The sequence below is a fragment of the Diorhabda sublineata genome, chromosome 8 (genome assembly GCF_026230105.1).
Source record: "Diorhabda sublineata isolate icDioSubl1.1 chromosome 8, icDioSubl1.1, whole genome shotgun sequence".
In the NCBI taxonomy this organism is placed as follows: domain Eukaryota; kingdom Metazoa; phylum Arthropoda; class Insecta; order Coleoptera; family Chrysomelidae; genus Diorhabda; species Diorhabda sublineata.
This window is the reverse complement of record NC_079481.1, coordinates 15,057,590-15,074,434: the sequence shown is the minus strand read 5'-3', so window position 1 is coordinate 15,074,434 and position 16,845 is coordinate 15,057,590. Positions and strand designations below refer to the sequence as shown.

Genomic DNA, 16,845 nt, shown 5'->3' with positions numbered 1-16,845 from the left:
TTTAGACTGCTGAAGAGAACTCGTGTTTCGTGCGTGGCTGTAGGACGAAGTAGAGCAATAATCTCAATCCTACATATATAAAGTTTCACAACGGAGGAAGAGATAGAAGAAGAAATTAATTTTTTGAAAGATATGGGTGGAATCTAAAGCCATTTCGTGAAAAAATTTTGGTCACTGTATTTTAGAGTAAAACTGCTTCGATTTAAATAATGGTCTCTCTGAAAGTATTTAAATCACGTGAGTTGAATCAACGTCGAGATAGAAAATGTTCTAAATTTATTTTTCGCATCGTTCCAAATATCTACAGACTAGTAAAAGCTTCATTATAATTCCACTTTTATAATTCAAAACACGTGGTTAGAGTTTTCTCTGGAAATCTTAAATAACTATGACTTTAACCTATTAACCTTGGCCGACGTTTGGCGCTTAGAACCTGAATTTTCAATTAAATTCGATAGAAATCGAAACACAAATGGATTTGTAATAATTTCGTTTTGACTAAGTCACGCTATATTTAATCACTTTCATTGCCATTAGATTCTAAATTACAAACACGTTCATTTCTTTGTTTTCCATTATTTTCTGATATATTACTCATTTTCTTAGACTGTGAATACATTGGGTTTTGAATTGCATAACTCAGCTTGCCACCATTTTTTAAAAATACATATTTTTATTTTTGTTTGGAGATGACTGGTAAAAAATTGAATAGATTTTTAATACTATAGGAAAAAATGGTACTAAACTTTCAAAAATTAAATTGAAGCTAATCAAACGAGCAATATGGGTAAGATAGAATTTATTAAAAATGTAATTATCCAGGAAAATTTGCTTGTGAAAATTGAGCAGGTATAAAGGCGGTTTGAGGAAGAATCTTGGAACAAAACTCTTCATGAATTGCGTTCATTATCTGTTAAGTTTGCCATAAAAACTCAAATCAGTACAATATTGGTCAGTTATTATGTCCCTTTTCTCTAAATAACCAATAAAGGCACCGTGAATTTGAAGATGGTCTAAAAACGCTGAATGTAAATCGTAAAAAAAGGAGATCATGCAAGTTCGAAAGCAAAAAATTCGTTTTCAATAGTGACTATTTCAGCAACTTCCGATAGAAAGATTGACACGACAGTAGACGTTAGTGAATGCTTTTTACACTAGTAAAGTGTAAATGCGATCAGCTGACAAGTTTGTTGGTAAATTACTCATTTCTGCTCAATATAAACACTGGCCTACACGATTTTTGTAACACCCTTCTTCAAAAATTATTTTTATATTACCAAAATATATTCATAAAGGACTAATACTTACCATTTTTAAATGTGTACTTTAGATCCTTTTATGTTTGTTTATTGTAATAGAGGAAGAGTCAGTGACCAATTTTAGGTGGTTCAAAAGTCACGAAACTTTCTATAGTGAATCCTTTATACCTACTGCAAATGAAAAGCCACCTCTGGCAGACCTATTTAGCCGGGGTAGACTACCCTAAAACTTGAAGAAGGGTAAGAAATAAGATTTATTTTAGTTAAAGTTTTACTCATAAAATAAAATATTAATATATACTCATGTAAAACTGAGTATAAAAAAACAATTTATTGCATACGACTCTAAATTATTATATAATGAATTAGGCAAATCAACACCCATGGAAATATACCTTGCGTTACTTTAAAATTGTCTTTACTCGAATATATTGTCAATCTTTAACAAAAAACATTTTTTTGCAATATGCAAAACTGAACTGCAATCCAATAATGTTCGTAAACGATTACTGCACTACCCAAACCCTTAGAGGATCCCTACTTTTTATTCTTACCTCTGTTAGGACCCTCGAAATGTAAAGTAAGAAATATAAAAGTACGTCCCAGGTACAGGTATAGTTCTTCCAATATCAACGCAGAAGACAGTTATGCCAAGATCAATCAATATTTCATAAATACGCATTCATACCAAATTAAGAAATGAAAAATAATGTTTACTCCCCGTATAAAATTCAGTAAATATCTAAAAAACCGTCAGTCTACGTGGACTGACAATGAAAACATCGAATCGTAAACCTAAATGCATTTCTATTGGCCGAAGCTGTCGGAAGGCGTGTGTACACAATTTCTTGGTAAAATTTATTCAATTTATAAATTTCTTTATTTAGACTATGGGTGAATAAAGATAATGAAATTGCGCATTGTAGTGATAATAAAGACATAAAAACATGAATTTAATAATATATTAGATATACGAACACAGCAAGTTATTTTAAATATATTCGAATGTTTAAAAAAGGAAAATATTCAGCAATCTAATAATGCAATCATAATAAGACTTGCTGAATTAATTAGAGTAAATAAATTTTCCATTTATTGAGTAGTCACGAAAGGGGTTGCTGTGGATCATTCTCTGAACCAAAAAACTGAAAGCAGTTGAAAAAGCTACTATTTTATATATTACTGTCTTATTTGCACTCACCCGGACAGTTTTTTTCACTCTTACAGACTGTTGGTGATGGAATTTCGTTCTGGCATTGTATATTATTAAATGTTTTTTTTTTTAGAAATATTCATAGCGTGATTTTTCACTGGATCTTTATTTGTGATGAGAAATAATTTAAGTTGTGGTATTTATTTATTTACTAGGTTTGCGAAGAAACTTTAGCTGCCCATACAAAGCGGTTAGTAAAACTTCAGGATCTAGTATCTGGTATAGCATCAGCTGTGGGATTAGATGCTAATGCTCTATTAGGTGGAGAAGTTGAAGCTCTGGGAAAGCGTCTCGAAGATGTTAGAGAATCGCTTACAACTCTCGCTGATGTTGCTGAATCGAAAGCAAAAATTAAAAAAGACAACCAAAAAGAAATTAATGGAACCAAAAATTACTTAGATTCAGTACAAAAAGTAAGTTTATTTGCCTCGCTAATAATTATTATGAAATAATGTGCTTATTTTTTGCAGAATATTTTTTCTCTTGAGAATAGTGCGGAAGATTCTGATGGCGAAGAAAAATTGTTAGTTTTAAGAGATCATCTATTAGCGTTAAGCAAAGCTGAAGGTCAAATACAAAAATTGAAAGATAAAACGATAGAAGTGTCTACTACAAAAACTGAAACGTCGGTAATAGAAATCCTTGAGCTGTGGCAACAAGTCTTTAGAGAAACTTTCCAACAATATCATCGTTTAAGTACTAGATTGGTTAAGAACGAAGACAGTGCCGCCGTTCTAAAACTATGGCAAGAATATTTATTAAACGTACAACAATTCCTTCAGGGCACAATTCCTGGAGATTACCATAGTTTATCGGATCATCAACATCTTTGTCAGTTACATCAAAATCTTTTAACAACTCAACAGAATGTTTTAAAGCCTGTTGATAAAAACGATCCTTTAGCTAGTGGTTTAGTAGAATCTAGTGTAATGAAACAATTCAATTCGCTCACGAATCTACATAATGAAACCCTTTCTAGGATCATGGATAGACATACAGAAGTTCAAAATCGTTTAGATGCATGGGAAAAATATAAAACAGACCAGAGTTGTTTATTGAACTGGCTGAAGAATATAGAGAAGGAAAGGGAACGTATGCAGTTGAGATATATGCATATTAGACGTATCCCCAAATTATTAACGAAAATACAAAACCTTCTAGACAAGATGTCGCAAGGTGAAGAACAAGCAGATAATTTGCAAAGACAACAAAATCAGTTATTACAATTTTGTGATGACGCTCTTGCTACGTCAATAAGAATGGAACATGTCGCTATTAAACAACGTCTTTCAAATCTACAAGCGGGTCTAGAAACGTGGAAACAGTTCTTAGAAAGAATAAAAATAATGGTCCAAAATTACGAAGATGGTATACGAAACGTTCAAAAAGAATTTGATGATATTCAAGAGATAATTAACGAAACTGTTATACAGCAACATCTTTCTCATTCTGCAGTAAGTAACAGATTAGATCTATTGCGGAACACTAGGGAACGTGTCACAGTTTCCGAAAACCAGTTACAGAAATTGATACAAATGCAAGAACAATTAAAAGAGTGTCTAAGTCCATCAGATATGAAGACAATTAACCAAAAGATGTGGTTATTACGTCACCAACATGACGATTTGAATCATCAATTGATAAATCTATGCCTTTATCTCGAAGAAAAATTAGGCATAAGATCCCTGTTTGAAACCAGATATTCTAAATTCCTCATATGGGTTAACGAATTGGAAAAACGACTAAACCAAGACTACGACATAAATCAAACGCTTATAGAACCGAAGGAATTACTCAAAAAATTAGAAACTGAACTAAAAGCTGAAATGGCTCTTAAAGAAAGAGAATACAATTGGTTAATTAAAACTGGAAAAGATATATACGACTCATGCGGAGAGGAATATGCAGATGTTACAGCTAAACAAATAATTCAAGCCAGAACTAAAGAAATCGCGGAACAATGGGAAAGATTAGAACAACTCGGAAAGAGCAGATTTAATAAAATCAATGATTTAATGCAAACTATATTCCAATTAGAAGAACGAATAGTCACAATCAGAGCTTGGTTGAGTCAAGTAGAAGTACAACTAGCAAAACCATTAGTATTTGAAGGCTCCACGCAAGACATTATAGACAGAAAAATACAAGATCACGACAGATTAAAAAAATCCATTGAAAACGAAAGTGGTGATATTGGAGAAGTACTTAACCTTTGCGAGCTAATTCTAAACGATCCAGATATTAACAAAGCCAATTTCTCAACAGAGAATATCAGTAACGCTGTGATTAACATCGAAAAACGATGGAAAATCGTTTGTGGTCAGTCAGCTGAACGAAAACGTAAAATAACTCTAATATGGAAATTATTACAAGATGTTACCAAACTCAGTGAAAGAGATGAGCGTTGGGTCGCAGACAAAGAAAAATCTTTAAATAATTTAGATAAACCTACAAGTCCTTTGGACAAAAATGAACTTCAACAACTTATATATAACGTAGAAACCGAAATAAAAGACATCGAATCTCATGAACCCGCGTTCCAAATTCTCAGTCAAACTTATTCGAAATTAAACACAGCTCCTGGCATAGAACCGAAAAACATTCAAGAACTTACCGCTAGAACTAGGTTGATTATAGTTAGATGGGAGAATCTACTTCCTAAAGCTCGAGCTATTTTAACACAAATTCAAACAGAATTAGCTCCTTTTAAAGAATTTTCTAAAGCTCACGAAGATGCTATTGTTGGTCTGACTAGGTTAGATGCTCAAGTTACGGAATTACAACACCTGTTACCTCCTGAGAAAGTATCTCCTCAGGAAAGACTGAAAAAACTTGAAGAAATTGAAAAACAATTAACAATACAAACTCCTAATTTAGAAAATGCTGATAAATTAGGTTTACAAATAATGAAAAGGAGTAAAGGCAAAGAAATCGAAATAATTCAAGAAATGATAGATGAATATCAGATACTTTGTAGAAATCTTCACGAGAGAATAACTTATATTAAAACAGAAATAGAAACAGTCATTTTGGCAAGTGGACCACAAGAAGTAGATGAGAGTATACAAGTAGAGACACTTAAATTTGAAAAGGATACCGCTGTGCAAGTTAATACTTTACCTCCGCAATTGCAGAGGATGACGTCGATAAGCGCTAAAGATGCTTATTTGGTAGAATTAGAAGCTGCATTGGAAGAATGCAGAAATAACCTAAAGCAACTAGAAGAATACGTTTATAAAGAAATACCCAAACAAGGTTCGACTGAACTACCAATTAGTAGCAAAAAAATTGCCAAAATATCAGGACAATGTTTAGCTAGTACTGAATTAATAAAACACCTCCATGATCTCCTCATCGATGAATGCCATGCCACAGAAGCAGAAGCATGTTCTCAAGAAGTCGAGAAATTTTTAGAAGAGTTTAAAATTTTGCTGCTCAGAGCTAAAGAAAAGGAACAAAAATTAAGAGAGCTTAGGTAAGTACATATTAAAACACTGTGTTGCTTACAATCATTCGTTTCACAATTAACTACACTAACTGGTTGTGGTTTTTTTTCTTTTCCTGTAGAACGGCTGCCTGCGATGCTTATAACCTTCTATGCACACAGTAAGTACTTCCACTTCAGACATCTTATTTCGTTTTTAACGCAATTTTAACCCAACTTTCATACTAATAATTGAAACGAAACAATTGAAACACAAATAATAATTAACAAACTTCAACATATGAAATTCTGGATTAATAAATTTGTTTAAGTTATTTTTTTGAAATAGTATTTCGTTCATTATTTCTTATCTCGTAACTACAAACAAATACAGTTTCATCTTGAAAATCCCCCAAGTGAAAATTAACCATCTAGGATCGTATTTTAAATGTATGTGTTAACAGTTAAAACCTGTTTTTAGTTAATTTTAGTTGGGAGAGAAGCTCCCACATTTCCTTTCCGTTAAAACTTGTTTGTACTAACTGGAGTTTACTACTTCTTTTTCATTGGACAGTAAAAGCTACAAGGTGTATCAAAAGAAACTTCTGCAATTTTCATTATTTAAATGATGCTCCATAGGAACAAAAATCAGATCTTAAACGGGTTATAGTGCAGATGATGTATTGGTATTTTTAACTTTGCATTTAAAACAAAAATAAGAGTCTTAAGTTCTTTATTGTTGATTTACATTCACTATTTCTTCAATTGGATCGAGTCTCAGATACAATATTGAATCTTCGTTATGAAAACAAAGTAGTTTTAACACCTAGGGTACTAGTCAACACTAGTTTTAACTAGGAAAAACTAGAATTAAATGAAAACTGCAACATATAAATATATACAATGAGGGGACACATTGTTGTTACTATTGTAAGAAATAAACATTTTTCGATTCCCATTACTAGTTTTTTCAATTCAACAAAGTTGAGTTTTGAAAAATCAACTATAACTTGAAAATTTTACAAAAAAAACTATTTTTCTTTAAGTGACTTTTATGGAACAAATGTGACAAAAAGTTATTGGAAAATGTTGTTTAGAATCAACATCTAAGCCCATATACCAAATTTGTAAATCAGTTTGTCAACTGTAATTTTTAATTTCTATGATAATAAAAAATTCACGCTTGTTTTATAACTACTACCCTAACAACAATTAGTAGTAATTAAATGAAAGTAAAAAAGTTAAAAACTTCTTATTAAATGTTAGGCTCTACTAATTCCCCTCCTATCATATACAAATGTTACCTGTATTTGATCTTTAGTGATTGATCGAATCTGCGCAAGTTATTCTGTTTTTTCAATATTTCACCATAGTTATAAATGTTTGTCAGTTCATTTTAACATATTAACTGCTTTCTAAGTACATTCAAGTGAACTGAGACACTCAGTTATTTGAGTATCTCATACTCAGATAATGAGTTAATATTCTCAAAAACCACATAAAACTCACCAATACCATTGCTGATCCAACCGTCTATTGCAATCATTCGGCATTGTGTACTTTCTTGTTTATTTTGATGACAAGATCTGACAACGTGGCGACCTCAACTCTACTTCCAATCTGAGTTCACTAAACTCACTAAAGCACACGATCTCAAACTTGTGCAGATTGCGGCTGAAAACTCAATTAGGTCTGACATCTTTGTTACAAATATTAGACTTTGTTTGGCAAAATAAACAAAAAGAAATCTAAAATACAATATTTTATATCATATTTTTTCAAACCAGCCATATTTAATTTCATCAGTCAGGAAAATATCATCTAATAACTTGTTTACTAAAAAATATGAAGACGTTTGTTAAATTAGAATTTCTTTCCAAATATAGCGAGGCCGGTAGGATTCTTTGCCCACTCTGTACAAAACGTAATTGGGCGCAACTTGACAACGACCTGTGGAGATTAGAAAAATGGTTACAAGTAGCTGAAGGTACTCAAAAAGGTCAGAAAACTCCACCTGTGAACATTGAATACCTCGAAGATGTCATACAAGATCATCGAGAATTCCTTTTGGATCTGGATAGTCACAAAAGTATTGTCAGGTCATTGAACATTGTCGGTACTCATTTAGCAGATCACAGCGAAGATACAAGCAAAGCTGATGAATTGCGAGTGAGACTAGAGACTGATAATAGGAGATGGGATTTGATTTGCCAAAATGCCGCCAATTGGCAACTACAACTTCAGAGGGCTTTAATGAATGTAAGTAATCAAAACATTGATTTCATTTCTTTGTTTACATACAGCTCTCGAAATTAAAAAAAAATTGTTTCTTTTATAGAATCAACAGTTCCATAATATTATATCTGAGCTTTGTATCTGGTTAGAGAAAAACGAAAAGAAAATCCGCGCTTCGGAACCAGTAGATCTTACGGCCGCTCATGAAGTTATAGAAGCGAAATATCAAAGCTTTCTAGATCTTCGATTAGAACTAGAAAGATGTGAACCACGAGTTTTAAGCCTACAAGAAGCTGCTAATCAATTATTCCGAGAAGAAGCACCCGAAGGCTCTAGTACTATATATAGAAGATTAACAGAACTCCGTTTGAAATTACAATCATTAATAAAACTTACAGGGGTTTACACATTGAAGTTAGGTGCTGTACTAGGAAGAGATCCAAACGTTATTGGATACTCAGCTTCTTCCGCTTCTCGATCCGGGTTACCATTGCAATCTCTCAATTACGATGTAAGTTTAACGAACCGTTGTATTATGTTATAAATCTGTAGCGTTGTCTAGTCTAAACAAGTATGTTGTAGAAAAGTAATACGTTTAATGTGCCATGTTTAAAAAAATATTTCCATTGTATTACATTATTTTTATATGTTTGTAAAAGTTTTCTATTCAATTTGTCGTTTTTGAGCTGTCCAAATGTTGATTCTTCCTTAAAAAATCTAATCAGTGAATAGAAAATTTTTAGATAATGATTTTACTATAGGGTAGTTTTTTTTATTTTTTTTTGAGTAACACTTTAGTATTAAATGTTTAGAGTAAAAAGTTTAAAGCACTGTTTCACATTTTCCTTTGCGTTTTGGATAGCTTTTGGAGCAGCCCGGGCAAGATCAACCAGATGACACATCACCTGACGCCGGCCTTTACAAGTAAATATTTTTGTTTCATTTTTTATAATTTCCATTATGTTAGTAACTGGATTTTCACACAAAAATTAATTATAATCCTTCTCAACCTCAAATTACAAATCATTTAGTTCAATTTGACAATCGTTTATTTATTTCTTACAGATTATTGACTGACACCTAGTTAAAAAACAAACTAGAATGTATCAAAAGAAGATTATGATGAACACGTAATGAATCCTAGACTCCTTTTCCTTCCTTCTACATCTAATTTCTTGTGCAAAACTATCAAAAATATGACAAATCAGTTCATTCTGATATACAAGCAGCTAAAAGTCCTGAACTTCCATGTAATCGATTCACACCTAACAAAGGAAGTGCTGAAGCAAGCTTAATAAAATAAGATAAATTTCTATAATTTGGGTAGTTGCTCATAAAAGAATCAAAGGAAATAAAGATGACGATAAACTTGTAAGGACAAACATGTTTCGGTATTTTCCTATGAGTAGAATTTTTTGAAAAATGTGCCTTTAAAGACTGGATCCTTAATACCAGTAGATTCAAAAACATATAGATGTCATTGTAACCAAGGTACACATCCTCGCTAACTTTTTACAGTATAAAACACCTTGGGAATCATCTGATGAGATTAGATCGATTAGAAACTGACGAGTATAGATTTTGTGATGATTCCAAGTCACCTGATTCTAGAATGCATCGCCGTTGCAAGCATAAACCAAAATTTTTCGAATAAGAAGCCCATAGGAGCCAAAATTTGACCTCCTTGAAGTCAACACAGAGACTAGAGTATTTTAGAACCCTTAAACTAGAAGATATCTTTGATAGAGGAAGAGGGTAATATTAAAGTTGCAGTGCTGCGTAACTTTACATCTACATTCAAATCAATTACAATTTTGTTCATAGTTGAAGCATATAACAATGTAGGATCCTCAACTTACTTAATCCTGGAATCCTTGTAACTTTCTGTGTCTAGTTATAGTTGAGTTTTCCACATCTTTTATTTTCTCGTTCCCATATCTGTTTTGGTCTTTCTTTTTGCCACTTTTTGCCTTCAACTAGATGTTTTACTGGATTAGTTTTATTACGTACATTTTTGAAAGACCTGTACCATCGTTATTTGGGGGGGCTAGAATAAAAAAAATTAACCGTAGTGGCTTATCTCGATACTCAGTACGTTGTATAATAAACATCAGATCCGTTGGATGGAATATTTCAAGAAAGGGGTAAAGGAAATATTTAAGTTGCGAAAATCACTATGTCAATGATTCAATACAATTTTCCAGTTTCATTTCAGTTTCTAGCGTGTCATTATTAAAAAAATTGAATATATGTACATTTCAGGAAGAAAAACCAATTTAACCCTAGAACAAAGACCACTCAAATATTTCAACATTTAGATAAAAAACTAACAGAAGAAAAAGTTTTAGGAATAAAATTATTAATTCTGATTACTGAGAAATATTGATAAAAAGTTCATAATCATGATTAATTCATGATAAATAATCCTTTATATCATAAACTAAGTGTGAAAATCAAATTACTAGATTGCTTCTTTTAATATTGCATGACTAATCTTTTACAAATTGTAAAAATTATAAATTCTTTCGATATACTGAAAGTAAGATTGAATAATATATTTTTCACTGCTGCACTTAGCTAGCAATACACATATCCCAGCGTTTAAATAACGACCAAAAGCAAGTGGCGTCGAAACATTCCCTTTTCAACACATTCTTTATTTTCAGCAGAACCAGTACTCGTATAGTGCTGAATCTGCTGAATAGAGCAGATGTGCATAGATATATTTATCAGGATTCAAGTACTAATGACTCTTTTGAAGTAATGATTAGCTAAAACTTGATTTAAAACAGTCATTTTCACCAATATACAGTGGAAACTGGGGAGAAATATAGATTATTTTCATCTATACTTACTTTGAAATTAAACATATTATTTCAAGGAATTGAAAAAGAAAATATGGGTACGGTCAAGTATCAAGAATTGCTTATAAAGGCTAACAAACATACTCTATCAGTTTATTGGTAAACTGTCATGACTGACATCTACTTATGGCGAGCTTTATCATCATCCATTTTGTTCTTATCGAAGCATTCAATCACTTTTAAATCTGTTTTGCGTGTTTACAATGAAAGAGAACACTGAACAAACAGTCTTCCCTTCAATATTCAATGAAACATTCTCGATGTGGTGTTATCTAATCTAGCCGACTATTGAGTTATCGTCACCTTAAAGTTTTTTTAAAAAGTAAAGTGCATAAACTTGAACTTCAAGTCTGAATGTTTTTTCACTCATCATCCTTCAGTACTTTTCTCCAGAGGTTACGAATGCAGGTTTTTATCGCTTTCCTTTTCTACTTCTTTTATATGTATCTTCTAGTACTACTTCCAACCATTTTTTTTTGTTTTACACTTTTTTATTTCCTCTTCATCAATGACCATTTTTGTCTCCTGACATCTTTCTCATTCCCCATCCACCTCACTCTGGGCTTTTATATTGCGTATTACTGTTGAGTATTTCTAAATAGTTATAAGGGTGGCTGATTTGAACAACGTCCCCAGTGTTCCCTATAGACGGGAAGCTACAGATCGGGTTTGTAGTTTTATCGAGTAGATTGTTGATGTACAGAAGAAAGAGAATCGGTGACAAGATGCGTACATGGTCAACACCAACGTTAACCTCAAATTTTCTTATGTGTGTTCATCGATAGCGACCTGGATCGATCGGTCTTTATCCATTGCGACATTTCATCATTTTGTATCTGATAAAAGCAGAGCAGAGCTGAATGTGTAGCAGTATGTAACTTTATAAAAGGATTCACGTTTATACATTTCAAGCTTGATTTACTCAATTAGACAAATAGCTCACTAAATGTTGAAATTCGTCTTTGGATAAAATGTCGTAACTTTGAGGAATCTTCACAAATTTTAGCGATTTAAAAGTTGAAATAAAGTCGGGGGACTGTTAAATGGTGGACATGTGCTCTGATATCTGCTTTACCCACCAGATTAATCACCATGAGACTAGGGAATCGTTTGGACAACATTCATGGCATTGAGAAGGATGTGACAGAGCAAATGAAAACCATATTGATAGAAGCTTCCTATAAATGCTTTATATCATAAATTTCTCGTTTGGACAAGTGCTTTGCTAACTATAGGTAGCAATTTGAAGGATATTTTTACTTTTTTGTTACTTTTCTACTTATTTTTTGATAAAATAATTTCCATATTTTTATCATATGACTTTTATCATATAACTAGACATTCACGAACACAATTTTCAGGTTACAAGTTTTCATAGATTCAAAAATATACTATATGTTTTACATTATATATTAATATAATTTTAGTTACTTCTCGTCTTTTCTCTATAAAATTACGATGCAGATTACTATTAACTAACACTAACATATTTTCTGCGCATTTGTACAAGGGCTGATCCTCTTCTTCCGCCACTGACACAATTAGAAGAAAAGACTTACAAATATACTTATAATTTTAAATTTAGTCTCCAAAAAAGATTGTTCAATCTTTGTAAACCACTCATGACTTCATTATACAAAGGGTATCAGACACTAGGCAAGGTTCATTAAGTTTTGGAAATTTTCGGTAATTGCTGGGGGTCAAATCTGTAAAATATGGTGGATGTTCTCCAGATTCGAAGCCTGCATTAGCTATTACGGTAGTTGCAATTGACGACTTGTAACTGAGTGCATTCTCTTGATGTAATAGAACATTTTTGCGTAACTTTTGCCATAACTTTTCTTTTATTACCTTACCTATAACTAAGACTATATTTTTAAATATTATCTCCTTTTTTCCATCAATGTTTTCACTTTTTCTGTTTCGAAAAGAAATATTGTTCAATCTCTGTCAAATACTCATGACTTCATTATCCAAAGAAAATCGTTAATTGTCGGTAATTGCTGGGAGTCAAATCTGTTTAATATTGCGGATGTTCAATATATTCGAAGCCTGCATCAGCTATTCCGGCAGTTGCAAAGGCTGCATTCTCCTTTGAATTACTTCTGCCGTCTTTTTTCTTTTATTGCTTCAGGTAATGTTGTAACTAGAATAGCATAATAAGCACATGTAATCGTTTATCATTTGTGCAGTTAATCTACCGAAGTTAAATTTTCGGCGCCCCCGCTGACAGTCACATCAATTTTTTCTACAGTAATGAACCTCGACCCGTTGATCTGTCACTCACCCATTATTACTAATGTTGCAAGAAACTTTTCTTTGTCTTATCTCTATTGTGTTAAAATCGAATGCAAATATCTTTGTTTTTGCTATTTGTTATTAACACAATTTTTTCATGTTCAGTTTCGTAGTGAATATGTTTTATCCCCAAGGTATGAGAGACCACATATGACACCATAGATATTTGTGTGTTGTGGTAGCTCTACCTATAAGATCGTCTGTACGTCTTTTCACTGCCATAGGATGGCGATTCTTATAAATTTCGGCTTCTACTGTAGGTAAGGTTTGAAAAATTTGTTTTCGTTAAAATGAATGGGTCAAAGGCGTAGCGAAATTATCAGCCCTTGTTTGTAAAGACTGCTTTTATGTTATCATTAAATAGAAGAATTTTTATGTATTCAAAAATTTTACGCCGTTTTTCGATAAAAAAATATTTTTCTTAATTATTTCAAAATAGAACATTTAATATATTTAGTTTTTTATATTTCAGTGGTTCTGATGATGAATCTGAAATCAACACTTCAGTATTAAGACGAGGATGTCGTTTCTTGGGTAGAGTGGTACGAGCTTCGGTACCAATACAAGCAGTAATGCTCCTGTTACTCGGTGCCGCATCATTAGTACCTTTTTCCGAAGATGACTACTCTTGTTCTTTAGTAAACTCCATTGCAAACAGTCTTACGCCTACCTTGAGGTATAACGATGGACCACCACCTATATAGACGTAGATGACAATTTGTTATATGCAGTGTCAGTAGTTTTGTTAACCGTCGAATAGAGGTTCGTCTGTGATATAATTGAAACACACTTTTGGAGTATTCAAGAAGGAAAATACAACTACTGACGAAACTGTGTTTTTGATAAATTCATTCCAATTATTTTGAAGATTTTGATACATAAACTTTAAGTTTGTGTTTGAAAATCTCTACAATTTTTGTATATTTTATATTGAACATACATATATATGTGTAAATATGTGACTTATCTCCGATATCGTCGAAAATTAACACGATTTTGTATTATCCTATACATATGTAGGTTTAGTTTTTATTTTTTATCGTTATCGAATAAAAATACCCGCTATCTATCTGTATATTGGGTAAATATGCACAAAACGTGTGAAAGGAATTAATATATTTTATATCGTTGTTCTTTTTAAATTTTTAATTGTTGGTTGTGAAAATTAAAGGTTGTAAATTGAAGGGGTGGAACACTTTAATTTACAAGTCTCTTAATTTTACTCTGTGATTACCGTCTTGTTTTGTCTTATTTTAAAAAGAAACTTAATTTGTTCTCTCCACTTTTTGAGTTCTTTTCAAAATACGAAATACTCAGTGCAACTTTTCTCTCCAAACCTATTTTGACATAATCAAGATGGTGTAAATTGCCTTACAATTTGTTTTTTTATTATTATTATTATATTATTCTAATCGTTGCTTTTGCATAAGTTCATTTGACTACGTTGCTGTATTTTTTTGTTAACTAAGCAATGTAACAAGATAGAATTGCTTTCATTTATCTATATTGATGCTTTAAAATGTGTTTAGAAAAACAAAACATATATTAATAAAAGGATTGTTTTCGCTATAAAATTGATTGTGTTTATTTCGCATCTTAATATATAATATATCCACAATGTTTTCAGTTAAAAATATAATTTAAAATATTATTAATATATTTTTTATTTAGAATTACCAAACTCCTATTTCCTAATTTACATTTTCCATTCCTCAATTTTCGTTCCGGCTTAAACAATAAAAAGTTCTGAAAAGTTTTAAACTACAAAGTTTCATTTCCTCCACAGTCCCCTTCAAAGTTATAACAATTATACTAAAATCCCAAAATATTTATTTTGAAGAGAAAAGTTTCGAACAAAAAATGAGGCTCAAAAAATTCTTGTACCAAACGATATGATCGTGTGTACCGCTGACCATTCGTACCTTTTTAATCACTGTGTGATTACCATTTAGGTAATAATAAAAAATGTACAATAATTAATAAGCAAATTAGTCTAAAACGTGATATACTTTATAAGAATCACTTTTAAATAAAATTCAAACGGTTTGGTAAATGCTGCGTGAATCAATCAATTTCTTTCACTAAAAACGCAGCGCTTGTTTGATGGTCCTAAATTGGACAAACAGCAACTCAGAAAAAGCTGAACAAGTTTCAAAGGTTGATCTATCTGGCTAAGTCAACCTACCCCTCCTCAGCCTTAGAGGCTACTAAACCTGCCTCCTCTTCAACTTAAAGTGGAAAAAGAGGCATTCAGGGACATCCACAGATTAATCCAGATAGTAGAATTAAAAACATGAAATCTGAGAGGTAACTAAAAAAGCAGTGACAAACCAAATGCACAGCATTATGGACAATGGGTCATGGGTTAATAAAAACTTTCTGCAACTTCGAAATGTATCCATCAGATACACCGACATTTCGAGGTTAGCGCAAGGAGCTGGATTGGACATTTGTGCACCGATAGGCATGCTCTCCATACTACTAGAAATATCACTTACCATTTGTCAGTTAGAGTTGCTAGCAATAAACAAATGTGCTCGGAAGTGTTTGGATAAGAAACCTCTTTAAAAAGCACATCTACATTCTCTCAGGTAGCCAAGAGGTTTTGAAGGTCCTGAAAGCTAGTAGCCCTAATGTGGCTACCGGGCCACCAGGGTATATATGGATGCAGACAGCAACGACTCCATACCTAGTGCCAGAACCCTAGTGTGAATTTATGACAGTGGCTTTTTTGTCAAGGGACTAATTATATTTGTATAAAATTTAAATTCTACAAAAAACTTTTTAGCGCCTAACAATTTTTTTGTAAAAATGTAAATTTCTTCATCTTCAATTGTATGATAGCAGTTAACGATTTAATATGTTGTAAAATGTCTTAGTTACATTTACTTTGCCTGCAATCAATCAACATAAAGTATTTTGATTGAAATGAACGCTCACTGTCGAAGACGCACATACTTGGCGGTCCTTTCCACCGTTCAACCCTCCACCCCTAAAAAAAATATAATTCTAGATCCTCTACTGCCTCATTAGATGCCACATCGATAAGGAACTGAACGAATAGCTAAAGAATCAGATGGAGTGTTACTGAAAAAACGCTCCAGGGCTAAGACAATCCAAAAGAATCACAACCAAATCAGCTAAGAAGTCTAAAGAACTTCTCATGATGACCAGTAATGACATCAAATTGATAGTCGGTCTTCTAGGAGGGGGAGAGGGCATGGTGGAGGACGACAACTGCAGAGTCCGCGAACTAGCTATGGAAACAACAGAGCTCTCTCTGAGAATATCCTCTATAACTCCTCAGGTATGCCACTGCAACGCTTTTTGATGGACACCAGTAGCCGAGAGCGCGAAAGTACATTTGCGCTCCTACAAGAGCGCTGGGAATTTGAAGAAACCGGGAGTTGCACTTATAGGTTAATTGTAGGGGTCTGTGACCAGCATAGAGGATTAAATTACTACCCCTCACAGCTTTTCTACAGGACACGAGTGTTCTATAAATGAGGATATGAAATGTCAAGTGCCTTGAAATCCAAAAGTGGTTGTGGA

At 32.5% G+C, this 16,845-nt stretch overlaps 1 protein-coding gene across 4 annotated transcripts in view; it reads left to right on the top strand.

Moving 5' to 3' along the window:
- The window catches only part of LOC130448464 (muscle-specific protein 300 kDa), a 289,850-nt gene extending 274,335 nt beyond the window's left edge, over positions 1–15,515 (top strand). For 2 of the 4 annotated variants that reach the window (XM_056785865.1, XM_056785867.1), the window contains 7 exons: positions 2,628–2,885; positions 2,943–5,947; positions 6,040–6,078; positions 7,783–8,155; positions 8,235–8,642; positions 8,994–9,055; positions 13,766–15,515. In XM_056785865.1, coding sequence (XP_056641843.1) covers positions 2,628–2,885; positions 2,943–5,947; positions 6,040–6,078; positions 7,783–8,155; positions 8,235–8,642; positions 8,994–9,055; positions 13,766–13,997 — 4,377 coding nt within the window. In that variant the 3' untranslated portion in view covers positions 13,998–15,515. The remainder of the gene's footprint in view (positions 1–2,627; positions 2,886–2,942; positions 5,948–6,039; positions 6,079–7,782; positions 8,156–8,234; positions 8,643–8,993; positions 9,056–13,765) is intronic. The other 2 variants (XM_056785868.1, XM_056785866.1) reach the window with 2 other exon arrangements.
- The last annotated feature ends 1,330 nt before the right edge of the window (positions 15,516–16,845 follow it).